This window comes from Hippopotamus amphibius, chromosome 13 (genome assembly GCF_030028045.1).
Source record: "Hippopotamus amphibius kiboko isolate mHipAmp2 chromosome 13, mHipAmp2.hap2, whole genome shotgun sequence".
Classification (NCBI taxonomy): domain Eukaryota; kingdom Metazoa; phylum Chordata; class Mammalia; order Artiodactyla; family Hippopotamidae; genus Hippopotamus; species Hippopotamus amphibius.
The window spans coordinates 44,120,488-44,140,050 of NC_080198.1; the positions used below are offsets into that span (position 1 = coordinate 44,120,488).

General features: G+C 37.6%; 1 protein-coding gene across 8 annotated transcripts in view; it reads right to left on the reverse strand.

Annotated features, from left to right (window-relative positions):
- Nucleotides 1-19,563, reverse strand: part of ULK4 (unc-51 like kinase 4) — a 559,288-nt gene that overhangs the window by 149,679 nt on the left and 390,046 nt on the right. For all 8 annotated transcript variants that reach the window (XR_009048679.1, XR_009048678.1, XM_057704482.1 and 5 more), the window contains one exon: nt 18,636-18,734. Coding sequence is in view for 6 of the 8 variants with exons in the window: in XM_057704482.1 (XP_057560465.1) it covers nt 18,636-18,734 (99 nt within the window). In the remaining 2 variants the exon portion in view is untranslated. The remainder of the gene's footprint in view (nt 1-18,635; nt 18,735-19,563) is intronic.

Here is a 19,563-nt window from a genome sequence, read left to right on the forward strand (position 1 = left end):
TTCCTTAGACATCGCCCATGAAAACACTATTGGCCAGAGCCTTGACACTGCCCCCTTTCCCCTGAGAAGTAAGGATACTCTTCAAGTTTCACTAACCGCCCCCCTCCCCAGGCACATTATATTCCTAAATGTGAAAATTTAGAGGGAAGAAAACCTGTCATTACCATTATTGATTCTGTTGTAAGTCTATGTATCACAGACTAGAGTACCAGGGTTTAAAAACAAAATCTAAAAACAAGTTGAAAGTCACTGGTAGGTCAAATCAGCCTTGACTTCTGGGCCTCCTGCACTGCCCTGGCTAGTTTCATAATAAACTTCACATTTTCTTCATCAATAACTGAAGAATGGGAAAACATAACTCTTTTTAAAAATCATAACTGCCCTAGGAGTTCTCATCACACAATTCTTTTTCTATTTCTTTGTGTATCTATATGAAATGACAGATGTTCACTAAACTTATTGTGATGACTATCTAATGATGTACGCAAGTCAAATCATTATGCTGTACACCTTATATAGTACCTATATGTCAATTGCACCTCAATAAAACTGGGAAGGAAAGAAATAAAAATATAAAAAAAAACATAACCAGTCAATATAGAAGGAGATTTAAACAATTCTACCGCAGCAGCAAAGTTGCAAAAACCATAGAGGGTAACTATGTCAACACTGACTGCTAAGATGCTAGCTTTTGTGTAAAAGCTTTGGCCTGATCTTATGTCTCTTTCTGCTCTTTTTCTCTCTCTACCTCATTCAGGTGGATTCTGTTTTTGTCACTGGATGACAGAAAGATGTTCGAGACAGACACCCAAGACATAACCAAATGTTCCACTATGCTTTACTAGTGTTTCCTACAATCTATTTTCCAGACAGAAGCCACAGTGATTTTTTAAAAAACTTTAATCGGATTATATCACCCTCCTGCTTAAAACCTCCCAAGAGTTCTCAGTGCATTTAGATATAGTCCAGACATTTTGCTGTGGCCAACAAGACCCTGTCTGAGCAATGAGGCAGCATGACTGGAGTGAGTGTGGTAGAAGTAGCCAGACAGTGAGGCCAGAGAAAGCAAGGTGGTGCAGAGCCTGCACAAACAGATCATCATTCACTGCTTGAACCACTACGGACTGAGATATTCTTACGGAGATGTTATAGGTAGTATTGTAGGATAAAGGAGTGGAGTTCCGGGGACAGGTCATGGCTAAAGAGAGGCATCACTGAAATCAAGGAGCTGAGTGAGATCACTTGGGGAGAGGGTGGCAGCCCAGCCCTACACTGTGGGTGTGGAGCTTGGAAAGCTTCCATGCAGGGAAGATTCACATCACTTCTACCACCATCTCTCCCCAGAAAATTCAGGCATGCATTACTCTGGGGTATTGTCTGATTTCTTCTCAGCTTCGACTTCTTTAGGACAAGTCCTGGCATCATTTTGGAGGACATATACTAGGCTAGTTGATGTGCTTTTAGTTCCAACAATTTGTTTATTTCAACCTTTTTTTCCCTAGGTATAGAAATTTTATCAACTGCAAATAATGATCATTTTCAGGCTTAATACTTCTCTTAACAGCATTACCCATAACACATTCCTCCTCTTCTTTATGTGGGAATTGGAGAAAAGCATAAGAGGGATCAAATGCAGAGCTTTCCTCATGCAGACTTTTGAAAAGTCCCTATTTTCATCTCCTCCCTGGAGGCCAGAGGTGCTGTGAGGTTTCAGTGGGAAGGCCAAACTCCCACCACCATGTTGCACCCCTACAGGGTGTTTTGGGGCCAGGCTTCCTCTGCCTGTTTAACCCTTCTACAGGCTTCCTTCTATCTCCTAGAAATATGTTGAAATCTTAATCTGCTACTGACTGCGTGTTCCCTTTCTCTTCATTTTTCTAACTTTATTCTTTCCTTAGGTCCTGCACTTTTCCTTTAAAGAAGTCTTGTGAGAGAGAGGGGATGTATGTGTGAAAAGTAAGAATAGTGAAAAGAGACCTTCTTGTTCAAGATTTTGTTGGTTCTTGGTTCAAGATTTTATTCTACAGGACCATTTTAATGAACTCAAGTATGTGGATGAAATTATTTTAAAATTACTTAAAATTTGTAGATGAATTTGGAAAGAATCTGTATTTTTAAGTCTTACCACCAGGTACCTACATGTCTCTCCATTCATTTAGGTCATATCTTATGTCTTTGAAAGTGTTCTAAAATTATCGTCACATAACTTGCATTTTCTTGTTACATTTATTTTTGGCCTTTTAATGGGGAGAGGAATTCTTTTCACAGAAAAACTTCTATCAGATTAATGCCAGTATAAAGAAAAGCTATTGGTTTGGGGGTATTATATATTAAGCCACCATTAACAGCATTACCCATAACACATTCCTCCTCTCCCGCCACTACTACTACTAGTGATAGAAGACATTCCTCTTATTCAATTTTAATGAAAATGCTTTCAATGTTTATTTAAAATGCTTACAATTAATTTCTAGGAAATGACTTTCAACATGTTTGGAAAAGTCACTCTATCTTAAATGGAGTTTTTAAAAATGAAGACTGGTTTAGCTGAACTAATTTTTAGCATGATTATGATGCTTTTATTCTCCAATTTCTTAAAATATTAAATTATGCTTTTTGAGTGCTTTAACTATTCTTAAATTCCTGGATCAAACCCTATTTGGTTACATTGGTCCTTCAACATATTGCTAGATCTGATTTACTTTTTTGAAATTCTCTCACCTCTATTAATAAGTAAAAGTGATCTTCAGTTGTTCTGTATTATTTTAAAGTAGGTTATGGCATTAGATTTATTTTAGCTTTATGAAAATGAACTAGGAAGCTTTCCATCTTTTTCTGTACTCTAAATTATTTAAATAGTATAGAAGTTGTCTTTTCCTTAAAAATTTAGAACTCACTTGTAAAACCACCTAGGCCTGCAATATTTTAATGATAGATCTTGAAGATGCAAAATATTACATTACTGTAATCCAGTTGTCTGGAATTTTTTCCCCATATTTTTAGTGTTTTCTTTTGGTAGTAACTAATGGAATTCTAGTATCTACCTTTCAGACTGGCAGCTCTTCTGTTTGTGAAAGAAATCTTAGCAGGATAATAAAGGGGAAAATATTCCTTCCTTCCCTGAAGCTGAAGAAAAGGAAAATCTATTGTATCTCATAAAGTAGTCCTTGAAAATATCATTTCTAATAACGGAGTCTCATAAGACATCTAGAAGGCACAGAGGGTGACCATGTCCTTTGTAATCAACATTTAACTTTTAGAACATAAGTAACTCTGATTTTTACCTTACCTAACAACGTTTGCTTTGGTGATAATGCTTATATTGACATCTTTGAATTTCTACATGGTACACATACTCATAAGTTTTCTGCGTTGGATTGCCATATCCCTCTTTTCCACCTGCTTGTGGTGAAAACATATTTAGACCTTGTGGATTCCTATTTAAACAAACAGTTTGAGAGACATATCATCAGATGATCAAATTTCAACATCTTTTGAAGTTTGATATTTTTACCTATTCTGATGCCAATTTTGGTAATTTTTAATTGTCTATAAAATCATCTACTTCTCTACACAACGTTAATGCCTTAATGTTGTACATAGTTCACATTCATGTGGCTATATTTCCTTTCTCTTTCCCAATGCTACAGCTACGGAATCCAAATTAATACAGTTAGTGAGACATCATGTTTACTTGTCAAATGGACAAAATTTTAGAAAGACTCAGAAGATGTAGTACTGAAGATGTAGGAAAATGAGTACATTTATACACTTTTAACTAGAATATAAACTGCTAAAATCTTTTGGGAAGTCATATGGCAATTAATATTTATTTAAAAACTACCTTGTAACCTAGCCATCTCATTCTGGGTGCTCATCTAATCAAAGGAAATGCAGAAGTACCTAACCTCAAACAAAGATGTGTACTGTATTATGCTCCAAATGGCAAATAAGTGGAAACCACCTGACTGGCCCTGTATCAGGAGATGTTTCAACTGAATAAATAATAGTACATTCATACTATGAAATACTATGCAGCTATCAAAAAGAATGAGGTCAAAATATAAATATCAACTTGGAAAGATGTCCATACTATTGCGGTAAGTAGGCAAGTTACAAAATATCTATACTGTGGTCCTATTTTTAGAAATGAAAGCTAAACCAATACAACAGGAAAACAATGATACAAATACATGTGATTGTAAGGCAAGTAAAAAGAAGGCCAGGACACACATCAAAGGTTAGCAGTGGTTACACCAGGAGGTAGTGCCTGGTACAGGGAGGGGAGGTTTAGTTTTACTTCCATCACTCCTATACTGTTGGAAGTTGTTTTAATGGGCTTATGGCGCACTCTGTAATTCAAATATCTGAAGTAAATCTGTCTTCCCCACCCCTAAAATTTTTAAAAGGAGAAATCTCCTAGGTGCCCGCTGTAATGACCCTCACTGACTGACAAGAGACAAACGCAAGACTCACTATGACGAAGGATAGTGGCGGAGAAGATGTGAAGGGCTAAGGCTGCACTTAACAGTCCCTGCAAGAGACCATCACGATGTCTTACGACTGCCAAATAATGAACAAAGGAACTCGAATTTTTAACTTTCTGGTTATAAGATTCAAAACTGTATTACATAATTACATAGTTTAGAATTCTGCAAAAATGACTGTTTACCTGATTCAGGACATCGAAAAACACCTGAAGTCCTTTTTATGCTAAAAGAATCCCTTTTTGAAAAGCTCATATCTAAATAATACAGGGTTGAGGTAGAGAATATACCCCAAAGGAAAATGTATAGGAGATAATACATTTATCCCTAAAAAGGGTTTTTATTTCCATTAAACGAATGGACATTTTATAGTAAAATTACCAGGCTAATAAAATTAAAAAACCACTTCCTAACAGTAAAAACTTATCAAACCAGGCAATTTTTACAACTGGAAGAAGAAAATTCTCTGCATAAAATTGGTTTAATCATAGTTACGGCTTTATTATCTAGACATTGAGCATAAATTCCATAAGGTAAAGTCTCAGCTTTACAAACTAATGGTTCATTTATGCAAAGAGCCTGATCCAGAATTAAAATGAAAGTGAGACTGTCTGAAGTTTTACACTGTTGCCCCCAGAGCAGCTCTACTGGGAGGCTCTGACCCTGGTATCTTCGTGATCTGTGAGACACTGCAGGAGACTCGCTGGAGCTGAAGTGGCAGTTTTCCCACCAATAGTGCTGTTAGGGCAGCTTATTTTAGAGCTACAATGAAATTGTTGGAAATACCCCTGGGTACATTATTTCAGCACATTAATGAGGCTATTCACAAAGAGAGTTTATTACAATAAGAGATAGATGTTTATTAGATCAGTAATATGATTACAGAACATGCTGTATGGGAAGGACCTCTGGGAGCCGTAGGCAGGATAATTTCGCAGACATTAAACAAAACAAAAAAAGCCAAACATCATTATCAAAACTGCTAACTTCACTGTATCACAGTTATGGGTAAATATCCACATTATTTTTCTGCTTCAAAAATGATGCACTGGCATGCTTTCTGAATTTACATGAAATCAACAGGCTTTTTTCGGGCTGACAAAAATAAAACAAACTCTGGGCATGTACTGCTCATCTTAAGTATGGCCTGTTTCTAAAGGCACCTGGGAATTACATTTTGAAGTTGTAGCCGTAATGGGTTTTTCATCGCACATTACTGTACTACTGAGTGATAAGGATAATACTGCCATCAATACGGACGCAACAGAGAGAGAAAAGACACATTGGTGGTGGGGGTTACTGTGTGCCAACAGTTCTTCACACATTGTTCCTTTGGTCTTCCCAACAACCCTGTGAGGTGTTAAAATTTTCTCCCTTTTTTGATGTGCAAATGGAGACTTACTAACTTGCCCAAGGTCTTTTGTCTGTAACCAATGAAGCCAACACAACTGTAATTAAATGCACGGATGTTCAGCGATGACCCAACTGCATCATGGAAATGCCACTGTGTCCTTCCAAACAGCCTCACACGGACTATCAAATCAATCAGATAACATTGTTCTGTTTCCCCTTTTTAAAGATGTAACCATTTCTCTTTTTGTTGCTGTTACCTATAAATGCAGAGCTCCCTGTTATTAGGCTATTATCCCTCTTGAAGACAAAGCACCAGCAGTTTCCACAGTTTAAAAATCTAGCATACGCTGCAGGAGGCCAGGATGTTAAAGACCAGCATTGACCAAGTAAAATGCAATCAGTATGACCTTTAAGTAGACATAAAATACACATATACATACACACACACATATATATACACACTTACACACACATATAGCAAGTTATCTGTTATCCATTAACACCTCTTAACTTTAAATGGAGTTTTCAGCATCACCCCGCATGTCTTGAGCATGACTGTTTCTCTCTGATTAACCAATAGAGAAAAGGTTATCTTTCCACAGGGGAAAACAATCCTGAAAATGCTACATTCTCTGGAGGATCACATAATGTAAAAGCAAGGCTCCTTTGTGTAACCCCTGGGAGGATATATCAGAATAGGTCTCCTACTTGGAGGCTACTACTCACTTCCTTTTCTGTGCTACAAAAGAATCACTACCGGGTTTCATCCCCTTTAGTTTTATTAGGAAGACATCCAATTAGGTCAAAGAGATGCTATTTTCATAGGACATATTTTCCTATTATCTCTTAGGACACAAACTACTCCCAATTATTTAATGATTGCAGCGCAAAGAATAAATATAATCAACTGTATTCAAAGAAATGGTATTTTCATAAGATATGCAGGTGCTGCTCCCACTTGTCTAATAATTACATGGCAAAGGTTACAAACAAAATCTTAATAGTGTACTTAGTGTTTGAAATCTTTCACAAATACAACACTATGTAGATGTCCACCCTACTCCTTACAACAAAATAATCCTGATTAAATCAAATACCCCAAAGTAGGAAAGAAACAAACATGAAAGTACTGGAAGAAAATACAGGTGAATATATTTATAATCCTGGAATGGGAAGGCCTTTTAAAAGATGACATAAAAAATCAAAAGTCATAAAGAAAAACACTGACAAATTTGACTACTAAATGAAAACTACCTTTAATGCACAAATAAAAATAAGAAATACAAAGAGAAAATAAAAAAGTATAATTGTTATGACAAAATTATAAACTTAATATACAAAGAATTCTTAAAATTCAATAAAGTAAACTAAATAGAAAATAAATGAGCAAAGATTACACTAAAGCAATTTATAGGAAAAGACAAATGGCTAACAAACCCACAAAAGATGCTAAATTACATTCAAATTAAATAAATAGAAAACACCAAAGACATACAAAATTTCATCTATAAGAAAAGCAAAATAATGTAATTTCATTAAACTCAGTATCAGCAAGGCTGTGAGGAAACAGGCAGTCTCTCTTTTAGTGAGAATGAAAACTGGTACTCTACCTTTTAGGGACAGCAATTTGACAATATATATCAAAATTTAAAGTTTACAACCCTTTCACATAGTATATTAGACAGGATTCTCCAGAGAAAGAGCCAATAGGAGATACATAATTATGCAGAAAGAGATTTATTATGAAGGAGTGGCTCCCATGGTTATGGAAGCTGAGAAGTTCTACGATTTGCCATCTACAGCTCGAAGCCCAGGAAAGCTGATGGTATAGTTCTTAAACCCAATGGTCCTGAAAACCAAGAGAGCCAATGGTGTAAATCCTAGTCTGAGTCTAAAGACCCAAGATCCAGGAGTTCCAGTGTATGATGGCAGCAGATGGATGCCCCAGCTCAAGCACAGAACAAATTCACCCTCCTCTGCCTTTTTGTTCTATTCAGGCCCTCAAACAATTGAGTGATGCCCACTCACATCAGTGAGGACAATCTGCTTTGCTGAGTCTACTGTCCAAATGCTTATCTCTTGCAGAAACACCCTCACAGGCACACCTAGAAACAACTTTTCACTATAAACATTAAAAACAAACACAAAAACTCAGAAGGGAGCTGTTCTACCCATACATCAGGATTACGACTTATTTTTCATTTTTCATTTGTACTTTTTGGCATCATTATGTGAGGTTCCAGCAAAAAAAACAAAAAAACAAAAAAAAAATATTACTTTATTATTATTTTATATTTTGGTATTTTATATTTTCCCAGTATTAATGCTCAAAATGTTTTGAACTGATTTTTAAACAATAACTAGTGCAGGAAAAAAGAGGTTAGTTATTAAATATTCAATTTATTTTTCTCTCAGTGATAAATTAAGAGAAACTGATCACTGGGTTACACATTGAATTTTCTGTATTTGCAGTGTTTCTGCATGATGGATTTTGTAATTATCTTGGCCTCCACATTCCAAACAGCTTTGAGGTTTCATTTACATGAAATGTGAGTTTCCTATTTTTGCCTCAAGTGTATCTTTAATTACGTGCTAAACCACATTTACAAAAACTTATGAGTTGAAAACTTAACCCTTCCATTCACACTGACAAAAAAGACAGGAAAAGCTTAACCAAATTTGTCTACTGCATTTGAAAGTGTATAGTCCAATAGGCATGCTCTTGATGGTAGAATGATGATAGGAAATGAATTCTACATGACAAGTCTTTAGTGATGTCATACCATTGTTCCTGAAGATGGCTCAATTCCAAGGACAGACAGAAACTATGGAAACCTGACTCCTAATGACCCAAGGGAATCCAATAAAAATAAAAATACCTATTAAAAGGTAGACACATAGGCTTACAATCCACAATGATACACCAATTTCTAAGTGTGCTAGTAAGTTCAAATCAATCAAGGTTGATGATTCTCAATTTGTTTCACCAGATCATGCAGACATGGCACAAAATAAGTCTAAAATTGCTAAGATTCTATGTGAGAATAAATCATAACTTTGAACTAAATATGAATACAATCATTTTTTGGCCCAAATGATACTTAAAAGTAGGAACATGGAACTGCATGTAACAAAGATTCCTTGAGAATACTATACCTTTTCTGATACTTATACTAGGTATTTTTCATTATCTCTTGAACGAATTTTAAAATGACAGAGCTTGAAGGGGCCAGCAGAGCTCTTCTGGTCCAACTGCTGACTTGTAGGCAAGAAATGGTCATTTTAACTACTGGTGAGTCTTTCAAATACACTGAATGAAAAAGGTGCCTTTATACACTATGTCAATTGGCTATGCTGGGTCACTGTGTAAGGACATGTTAGGGCCCATCTGCCCAAAACGGCCTGCTTGGGAAGGGGGACCAGGTAGTCATGCTCTTTGACAGCAATTAGAAAGCAGACCCTCGGGCTGCTGCTAGTGACATGTCTACCCAGGAAGCTCATCAAGAATGGAATATTACTCAGCCATAAAAAAGAATGAAATAATGCCATTTGCAGCAACATGGACCTAGAGATGATCATACTAAGTGAAGGAAGCCAGACAGAGGAAAATAAATATCACATGCTATTGCTTAAATGTGGACTCTAAAAAAAAAAAAAAAAAAGGATACAAATGAACTTATTCACAAACCTGAAAGACACCCACAGACATAGAAAGCAAACTTACAGTTACCAAAGGGGAAAGGGAGCAGGTGGGGGATAAATTAGGAGTTTGGGATTAACATATGCACAGTACAATATGTAAAATAGGTAAACAACAAGGACCTACCATAGAGCACAGAGAACTGTACTCAGTATTTTGTAACAACCTATAAAGGGAAAGAATCTGGAAAAAGAACATATGTATCTGAATCACCGCGCTATACACCTGAAACTAACACAACACTGTAAATGAACTACACTTCAATTTTAAAAAAAGGAGAAAAAAAGAATATTTTTAAAAAAAACTTAATTATGATTAGCAAATCATCACAATTAATGTAGATGAAAAAAAACTTCATCTGCTTTTTTTCTAGAAGAAATCACTATTCTTATCATTTCATGGATGTTGCACAGGTGCCAAGACATGGAACTGACTGAGTCTGAAAGTAAAAGAACAACATTTTAAAATTCAACATAAACTTTTATGCTCTGCTGAGACATACATAGCTGCTTATTTTGGACAACCAAAATAGAGTTTATTATAGCACTACAGAGCCAAATTATTGCCACATGAAATCTAACCAAATTGTTCTTCCTCTGCACTGAACAGAACAGTATGTTGACCTTTACTGGCAGTATTAAAGAGTGAATTCTGTTGTAGCAGCTACTGTGGGAAATGTAAGAGTTGCAGAGCTGGTGAATATTTATGAAGTCTTCCTACTGTGCTGGCCACTGGCAGAGATGGTGGGAGAGATACATGCTTCTGAATCACCCAAGAAGTTACCTGTCAGATCTGACTGTGATATTTCAAATCCTAAATTTAGAAAAAGAAATTTCACTGTTTACTAAAAATGATAAGGTGTATTAGGAAAAACATTCAATTCTGAAGCTAAAATTACACTCCAAATACAACTCTCCATCTGATGGAGAGAATGTCAGACATCTCTAGAGTGGAAAGAGCTGCTTCCTTGCTTTGCTCCCATGCCTTACATACTATACTCTGGGCAAAGCAAGAAGACCCCTTGGTCCCCAATGATGCATGGTGAGAGCTGCCTCTGAGGCCAGCTTCTAGCCACTCTTGAGTGAAGAGTATTTCCAAGGCTGAGGCTGAAGGTCACCTGTCCTGCGCCCTCTCAGGAGGATCCTGGCCCCACCTCATTACACTAAACCTTTCTGTTTTATGAGTCACACCCTAAATAAAAATGTTAATTTAAAAAAAGTCAAGAAATATCCTGTTAAGTCCCTGGTATAAATCACTCTATCCTCACTTCTTTTTGTGTCCTTTATATACACATACATATGGCATGACATAAATCAGCTCGAATTACAATTTTGTTTTGTAACTAGGTTTTGGCACTTGTTGTATCTTATTCATGCACCCCACAATTATTTATTGAGAGCTTGTGATGGCCAAGCACTTTGAAAGTGCAGGTAATAAGGCTGAGAACTAAACAGACAAGTGACTTCCAGTCAAGACAGTGTGTGACTTCAAATTGTGCACCACCATCTCCATGATAACTAAAAGAAGAAAAAAAATTTTTAAGATACAAATATCTTTGCGGACCATAAATGAAACAAACGCATAGAAGCTTGAGGTTCAAAAGCTGTTATAAGTATCAATAGCAACTAGGGTCCCCAATATACTTGGGGCCACACCCCATGTGGGGCTAGGACAAAAGTCAGGCAGAGAGTGCGAAATGGAGGTTGGGGTTCCCTGTCCACAAAAGGAAGCTGAAGAAGCTGTTCCAGCCTTGGGGCTTCGGCTAATAAATGAATAAAGGAAGCTGCTCTACTGCTGAAAACAGAAGCAACAGAACCTGTGCCAAATTCTCAGCAGCCTCGTGTCTGGATTTATGATCAGTCCAGTATCATCATGATATGGGAATTTGGGGACCCAGAGAACAGTCAAGGTAACCATAGTACCACTAGATAGCAAGGGGTTGGTGCAGAGAAAAGAAACAGCAGTGTCACAAAATACAAATAACTTCCACTCTTAATGAGCCTGACTAGGAAAGAAGCCTAAAATGGAGAAAGAGAACCACCAAACACAATGACTACCAGGAGAATTCATTCAGGAAGAAATGAAAATAATAGAGTAGCCTCAAAAGGACTTATTTTTAACAGTTTCCTTGAAGCATAATTGACATGCCAAAAAGCTGTATATTTATAACATACAGCAATCAAGATAACAAACATATCCACAAATCTCAAAAGTATCTTTCCACCAATAACTCGCTATTTTGAGTATAGTAACTTCATAGTACATCTTAATACCAGGTAGTGTCAAACCTTCAACTTGGTTTTCTTCCAAACCTGTCTTGGCTATACTAAAGTTCCTTGTATTTCATGAACATTTTATAACAAATTAAACGATTTCTACACACAAAAAAATCCTGCTGAAAAAAATTCCCATAAACACAAAATCTACCATCTATCATGAAGAAGAAGAAAATGTGAATAGAACTGTAACTAGTAAGGAGACTGAATCAGTGACCACAAATCTTCCGCAAGTACCTCTGTAGACCACGATAAGGCAGAGCCGAGACGTCACATCCTACCATGCACGTGGGGCAGGCTCCTCAGGTACACAGCAAACATCAATTCTGCTGCCCATGCTGGATGCCAAGTGAGATAATGTGATTTTTAAAAAAATAGTCTATTTTCCTTTCTTTATTTTTTATTAACAGTTTTTTTTAATATATTTATTTATTTGGCTGCATCAGGTCTTAGTTGCAGCATGTGGGATCTTCACTGCGGCACATGGGTTTTTCTCTATTTGTGGCATGCAGGCTCTCTAGTTGCGGCGCATGGGCTCCAGGGCACGCAGGCTCAGCAGTTGTGGTGTGTGGGCTCTAGAGTGCGTGGGCTTTGTTGCCCCATGGCATGTGGGATCTTAGTTCCCTGACCAGGGATCAAACCCGTGTCCCCTGCATTGGAAGGTGGATTCTTAACCACTGGACCACCAGGGAAGTCCCTATTTATTTATTTATTTGGCCATGCTGCACAGTTTGCGAGATCTTAGTTTCTCGACCAGGATCTGACGGCTTCACTGATTAATTTTGTTAAATATTTTAAAAAGAACTAATACTAATCCTTCTCAAACTTTTCCCAAAAATTGAAGAGAAGGGAATATCTAACTTGTCCTATGAGTCCAGCAGTATCCTGATTCCAAACCCAGACAAAGACACTATAAAAAAATAAAACTACAGATCAATATCAGTGATGACCACTGATGCAAAAATCTTCAACGAAATTCTAGAAAACCAAATTCAGCAGCATGTTAGAAGTATTAAACACCATGAACAAGTAGGCTTTATGCAAGGATGATTCAGTATATAAAATTCAAAAAAATACACAATACTATCTAAAGCTATCCACAGATTCAATGCAATCCCTCTCAAAATCCCAATAAAGTTTTTTTGCAGAAATAGAAAACCCCATCCAAAAATTCATATGTAATTTCAAGCAACCCCAAAGAGCCAAAACAATCTGGAAAAAGGACAATAAAGCTGGACTTCTTGATTTTAAAACTTACTCTACAACAATCAAACCAGTGTGGTAACGGGATGAAAACTGACACACAGGCCAACAGAAGAGAATAGAGATTCCAGAAATAAACCTCCTGCATATAAAATCATATGATTTTTGATAAGGGTGCCAAGACCATTCAATGGGAAAGGACAGTTTCTTCAACAAATGGTTCTGAGAAAACTGGATATTCACATTCAAAAGAATAAAGCTGGACCCTTACCCAACACCACACACGAAAAGAAACTCAAAATGAATGAAAGACCTAAATGTAAGACCTAAAACTGTAAAATTCTTGGAAGAAACAGGGCAAAAGCTTCATGACACTGGACGTGGCAATGAATTCTTGGATATGACGCAAAAGGCACACAAAAATGAAAAATGAGACAAACTGGACTTTACGAAAGTTTTTTAAAAGTGTGCATCAAAAGACACTATCAACAGAGTAAAAAGGCAATCCACAGAAAGGCATAATGTATTTTCACAGTATATATTTGATAATGGATTAATATTCAGAATACACAGAGTTTCTAATACTCGACAAGAAACCAAACAACCTAATTCAAAAATGGGCAAAGCACTTGAATAGACATTTCTTCAAAGAAGATATCCAAATGAGCACTAAGCACATGAAAAGATGCCCAATATCGCTAATAATCAGAGAAATACACACTGAAACTATAATGCAATACCACTTCACACCCATTAGGGTGGGTGCTATCAAGAAATAGAAAACAAAAAGTACTGGTAAAGACATGAACACTTGCACACTATTGGTAGGAAATGTAAAATGGTACAGTTGCTATGGAAATTTGCATAGAGGTTCTTCAAAAAATTAAAAATAGAAACTCTACTCGATACTCTGTAATAGCCTATATGGGAAAAGAATCTAAAAAAGAATGGATATATGCATATGTATAACTGATTCACTTTGCTGTACACCTGAAACTAACACAACATTGTAAATCAACTACACTCCAATAAAAAATTTTTAAAAATTAAAAATAGAATTACCACAGAATCTACCAGTTCCATTTCAGAGAATATAGTCCAAAACATTGGAGCAGAGTCTCAAAGATATATTTGTATCCCCGTGTTCATAGCAGCATTATTCACAGTAGCTAAAACTGGAAAGCCACCCAAGTGTGTCCATCGACAAATGAATGGATAAGCAAAATGTGGTCTACACATACAACAGAATATTACTCAGCCTTAAAAAGGGAGGGACTTCTGACATATGCTACAATATGGGTGAACCTTGAGGACATCAAGCTAAAAGAAATAAGCCAGTCACAAAATGACACGTACTCTACGACTCCACACATATGAGGTACTTAGAATAGTTAATCACAGAGACGGAAGATAGAATGGTGATTGATAGGGGCCGTGGGGCGGGGGACATGGGTCGTTATTGTTTAACGGGTACAGAGGTTCAGTTTTACAAGATGAAAAGAATGACAAAGGTGGATGGGGGTGATGACTGCACAACATTATGAATATATTTAATACCACTGAACTGCACACTTAAAAATGATTAACGGGGTGAATTTTATGTTATGTTTATTTCTTTACAATAAAAAAAAAGATAAAAAAATTCAAACAGCCCTTCTTCCTTGGTCCAAATCATGTAGTTAGGTTTTCCCTCCACAGGCTCCCACAGAACCTAGAAGCATAGCAAAAAATGTTCTATACTGTATTGTGTGATAAATTGGCATGTCTGTGTACCGAGTGGCTCTTCCTTGATCTTGTGCGTGATGCTTATGAAGGTATACTGAGAATCCTGTATATTATTATCTGCAGCCTATATCCTGGATCTCTGCAATTCAATAATTTTTTGTCAGGAGCCTACAAGTTTACAGCCGAGGAGAACTGCCAAACACTTCACTAAACAAACAAACAAATAAAACAAAAAACATTATCCAGAGGATATTATAGGAGATCAATACAGGAGATGCTAGGTGAGGACTGCAATCCTACCCAGACTGCAGAGGGACACCTTTCCAGTGGCTGAGAAAGGCATGGTTAATATGAAAAGTATAAGCCAGGCTAAAGACTGGCATCTTTGGCATATAATAAGGGAAAAACTTAAAAAGAGTTATCTCTTATAAGTTTGAAAATACCTATTTTAATAGAAGGAAAAGGAAGCTGAAGCATAATTTTTATAGCAATTAATTAGTTACAAAATTCACCTGGGATTTACATCCTGGCTCTGTATTTTCTTAAAAAAGAAAATATTTATGTCAAACAACTGCCCTGCTTTATCTTTTCTTCAGGAGACAGTCAACTTGTTATATCTTTTGTTAGTCATATCTTACTTACACTATGGTTACCAACTGAGGGTTCAAAGAGCCCCTTGAAATTGTGTATTGTGTACAATAGAACTTTGCATACAGGTGACTCTAGGCATTTTTCTGGGAGGAGAATCTGGAATCATCAGATTCTCAAAGCAGTTCACACTCAAGACCGACTGAGAATCACTGTCTTAAACCACAGTTCGCTATGATTCTACAGTGTATAGGATAAATACGGGTCATAAATCATGGGTTGACAGGTTTCACATTCCCTGAAGGGGAAGTATACTTACTTTCACAGGACCTTGTCTGGGAAGAACCTCAAAAGCTAACAAGTTCATTCTCCTTTCTTTAGGTAAAATACCTCTACAATTACCCAAGTCCAGTGAAAACTAAAAGTCTATTTATTTTTCCCTGTGGGAAAGCCATTCCAGCACCTCATCCTGTAACTTATTAGATTTTTAACAACCTCCGTAAAAATTTATCTTTGGTCTGTATGTGCTCTAGTTGAGGCCCTCAATAGCCTTATTACTATTTTCCTTCACTTTATACACAGCTATAAATGTGTATTAATCTTTCCCAGAGAAGATATATTGAATGTCTGTCACAAGCCATTTTTAAACCTAATGACTCCTGTGATAAATGTGCAAGTACACAACACAGTTCACACACGTTAGGCAGACATTTGGCCAACGTACTAGAACCTAAGTGTGATCAAGTTACTAGTAAACAGGAGTTCAGAGTCCCAAAGGCTGGGGAAAATATCTCAGAGGACACAAAGCAAGGGGCTCTCCTGCTGTTTCTGGTAGCTGTACTGTCGGCCAGAAGTGTGAGTGTGGGTGTGACAGCACCTGGTGGAGAGATGACCTTACCACGGGCCCACAATATCAGGCCCCTCTGCATCCCTCATCCTAGCCTGGCCTGTGATCACGATTCCATCGCTCTCCCCAATGGATACCGAGCACTCCGGGCTTTCCAGAGCACTGGCACCCCAACTCCCCCTGCTTGCCTGCCTCTCTGGGTTTGTCTCCTGTGGTCCTCCCTATACAAACACTGGACCCTCCAGGTCTCCCACCAGCAGCAGCACCCTGCCTCCCTCTGTGCGTCTGCCCACTGGCTACAATTCACCTGCACTCTCAAGGGTTGCTTCCTGCTGCCCCAGGGATGGTGGACCAGCTCCGGCCTGGGCAACCCGGCAAATTTGTCCACTGTCCTGTGGGCTGTAGTCACACCTTCTCCAATGAGGCCTGACCTGCAGCCTTGGGGAAGCGGTATCCCGTTTCAAGTCTGTCCTTCCTTGAGTACTCTCCCTCAGCGTTCAGAGACCCTAGAGAGTTCTTTTTAAATCTGACATTTACTCTTCAATTATAGCTTAGTACTTCCTTATACGGGAATTCTGCTGTTTAAATCACAACGTGGTTTGTGTTCTGATGGGACCCAGACTTACACCATCACAGTGTCTCTGACTGTGCTCACTGACAGTATTTGCTAACTGTATTTTTACTGCTTTTATATTTCCTTCTAGTTTCGGTGTATTATGGGTAAACAATGTGGTTGATATAATTCCTACTTTTTGGAATTTATTGATATTCTTTTAACCTAATGCACAGTCAACTTTTTAAAGTGTTTCCAGAAAACTGAAAAGAAGGTACAGTGTCTATTTTCAGCGTAGAGGGATGCATATATTTCTATCAGATTAATCTTATTAAAGTTTTCATATTGTCTTTACCAGGGTTTAACAAACGTCTGCTGTAGAGAGCCAGACAGTAGACAACACAGGCTTGTGGCCTGCAGAGTCCCTGTTTTAACTCCTCAACTCTGCCATCCAGAGGCAAAAGCAGCCACGGGCAATGTGCAAACGAATTGTTTGTGTGGCTGTACTCAATAAAACTTTACTTACAAAAAGAGGCAGTGGGCCATTGGCCCACACGCCCTGTCTGTCAACCCCTGTTCTGCATCATTATTTTCCTCCACTTGACTCATCAAGCAATGAGAAAGATAGGTTACATCTCTCGATACTACTGTGTTTTTAAATTTTTTTCCCTGTATTTTTTGGTCCTTCTCTGTATTTACAGTTCTGTGCTCTGATATTTGACACAAAAAGGTTCATAGTTATTATATTTTCCTGTGGATTTTATTCCTTACCATTGTAGACTGCTTCTTTGTCCTGATAAAGGGTTTTCGTTTTGCATTAAAACTTACATCTAATATAGAAAAACATTTAGAAAGAAATATACAAGAAAGACCAAAGATAAGTTTAAGAATAAATCTAAATGGAATAAATCCAACTATTAAAAGAAAGCAAATCTCAGAATGTGGCAAAAACCAAAACCCTGCCTCTAAGATACATATGTGAAATAGAGTGCATCTGAAATAGATTCTTCATCTGCCTTTAAGCTATTTTTATTGTTTAAATCTTATATGCTATTAATATAAGTATTATCCTACATATCATCTATTGCATCAGTTGTATTTAATGGGGAGGTTTTGAGTCTTTTATATGTCCTTAAAGAGTACAGGCTTTGGGTTGGTCTTCCCTCTGTTCACTGGCACCCCATCTGTGTCCTGTATATTTTCAAAATACACAAATAGTTCATACAACTCAATAACAACAACAAAAAAATCAAAAAATGGGCAGAAGACTTAAATACACATTTCTCAAAAGAAGATATACAGATGGCCAATAGGCACATGAAAAGATGTTCAACATTGCTAATCATCAGGGAAATGCAAGTCAAAATTACAACGAGGTTCAGTTGGTCCAAACCCCAAGTCTCCATTGGGTTCTTCTTACACACTCAGTAGTCTTGTGCAGTCTCATCCGTTTTTGCGTGTAATTTCACTTATTTCATTCTATTGATATTTCTGCAGAGACTACAGTGGGTATGATTTAGGTCTGTCTGTGCTTCTGCATTTCGGGGGAGTCCTGCATGCCAAGTAATCCTAAAATATCTTTTTGAAAGATAGTTGATCCCCACAATGGATTTCTTCTTCCCTCTTGGAATTCATTTGTGGATTTTTTTTTTAACCTCACATCCATTAAGAAGAATTTGAGACTCTGCCTTACTTAAATATCCACGTAAATCAATGATAAGCCACCTGCATTTTAAAGTAGAAATTTAATATTTCCAGGCTAAATAATCTTCTGAAATTTCTTTTGGTTCTAGTTTTGAAAGGAATCAAAATAGCATAGAAACTCAAGACATCATGAAATTCAAATAAAATAATTTCACCCTCAGCAACGACCTGAGACACAAGCAGGTGTGCGAGCTCTTACCAGCGGGATAAGCAGGCTGATGAGGTCTGTCAGAGGCTTGCCAAGCAGCAGCAGGTCTTCTGCGGCCTGAGTGCCCCCTCCTGAGCCGGACTTCTGTGCCTGAACAGGGAGGGGAGAGGGGAAGGGGGTCTTGGAGATTAATCAGCTTGGCTGCAGGAGACGGGTCCACCCAGTCCCGAGAGATGACAGCAGCAGAGGAAGCATTTGACCCCAGGCGCCTGAAGAGAAGTTATGCTTGGTTATCATGTGACAGAGAGTATACACACTGCCACCAGCTCTGGCCACACAGGCAGATCTGGGAGGCCCACAGATAAAGCAGTAACAAGGGCTGTTGCTGGAGGGATATTGATGTTCACACTCTGTGGGGGGTAAAGCACTTTATCTTCCCAACCATCCTGAGACCAGGTGAGGTTATCCCCGTTTTTCAGGGAAGAAAAATGAAGTTCAGAGAGGCTGAGTAGTTTGTCTGAAGTCCCAAAGGTAATGGGTGACAAAGGTGGAGGATGAATCCACGCTAAATGACTCTAAATCACACAAGCTCGCCTCTTCTGGGCACTTTTATGCACATTATATGATGCAGACCAAGTGCATTCTGCTGTGCTTTCCTTCTCTATATGAACACACCTGCTCAAATAACATCTAGAATATTTATTGAATGAATAGGCTTTGGACCACTGCATGAATAGGCTTCAGATACGGCTCTACATTGCTTAGGAAGGATGCAACGAAAGTAAGAATTGAGAAATGAGTGGCTTTAACTTTAAATGCGTCTTTCCCAGGAGTTTTATAGAACTGTCTCATTCCAGAGAAGAATTCTGTCATAGAGATGAGTAATTTTATACTGAGAGAAGGTACTGATTATTTATTGTGTCTGCTATAGTATATACACATATCATTCACATACACCTTCTCTGTTCTTAATTTCACT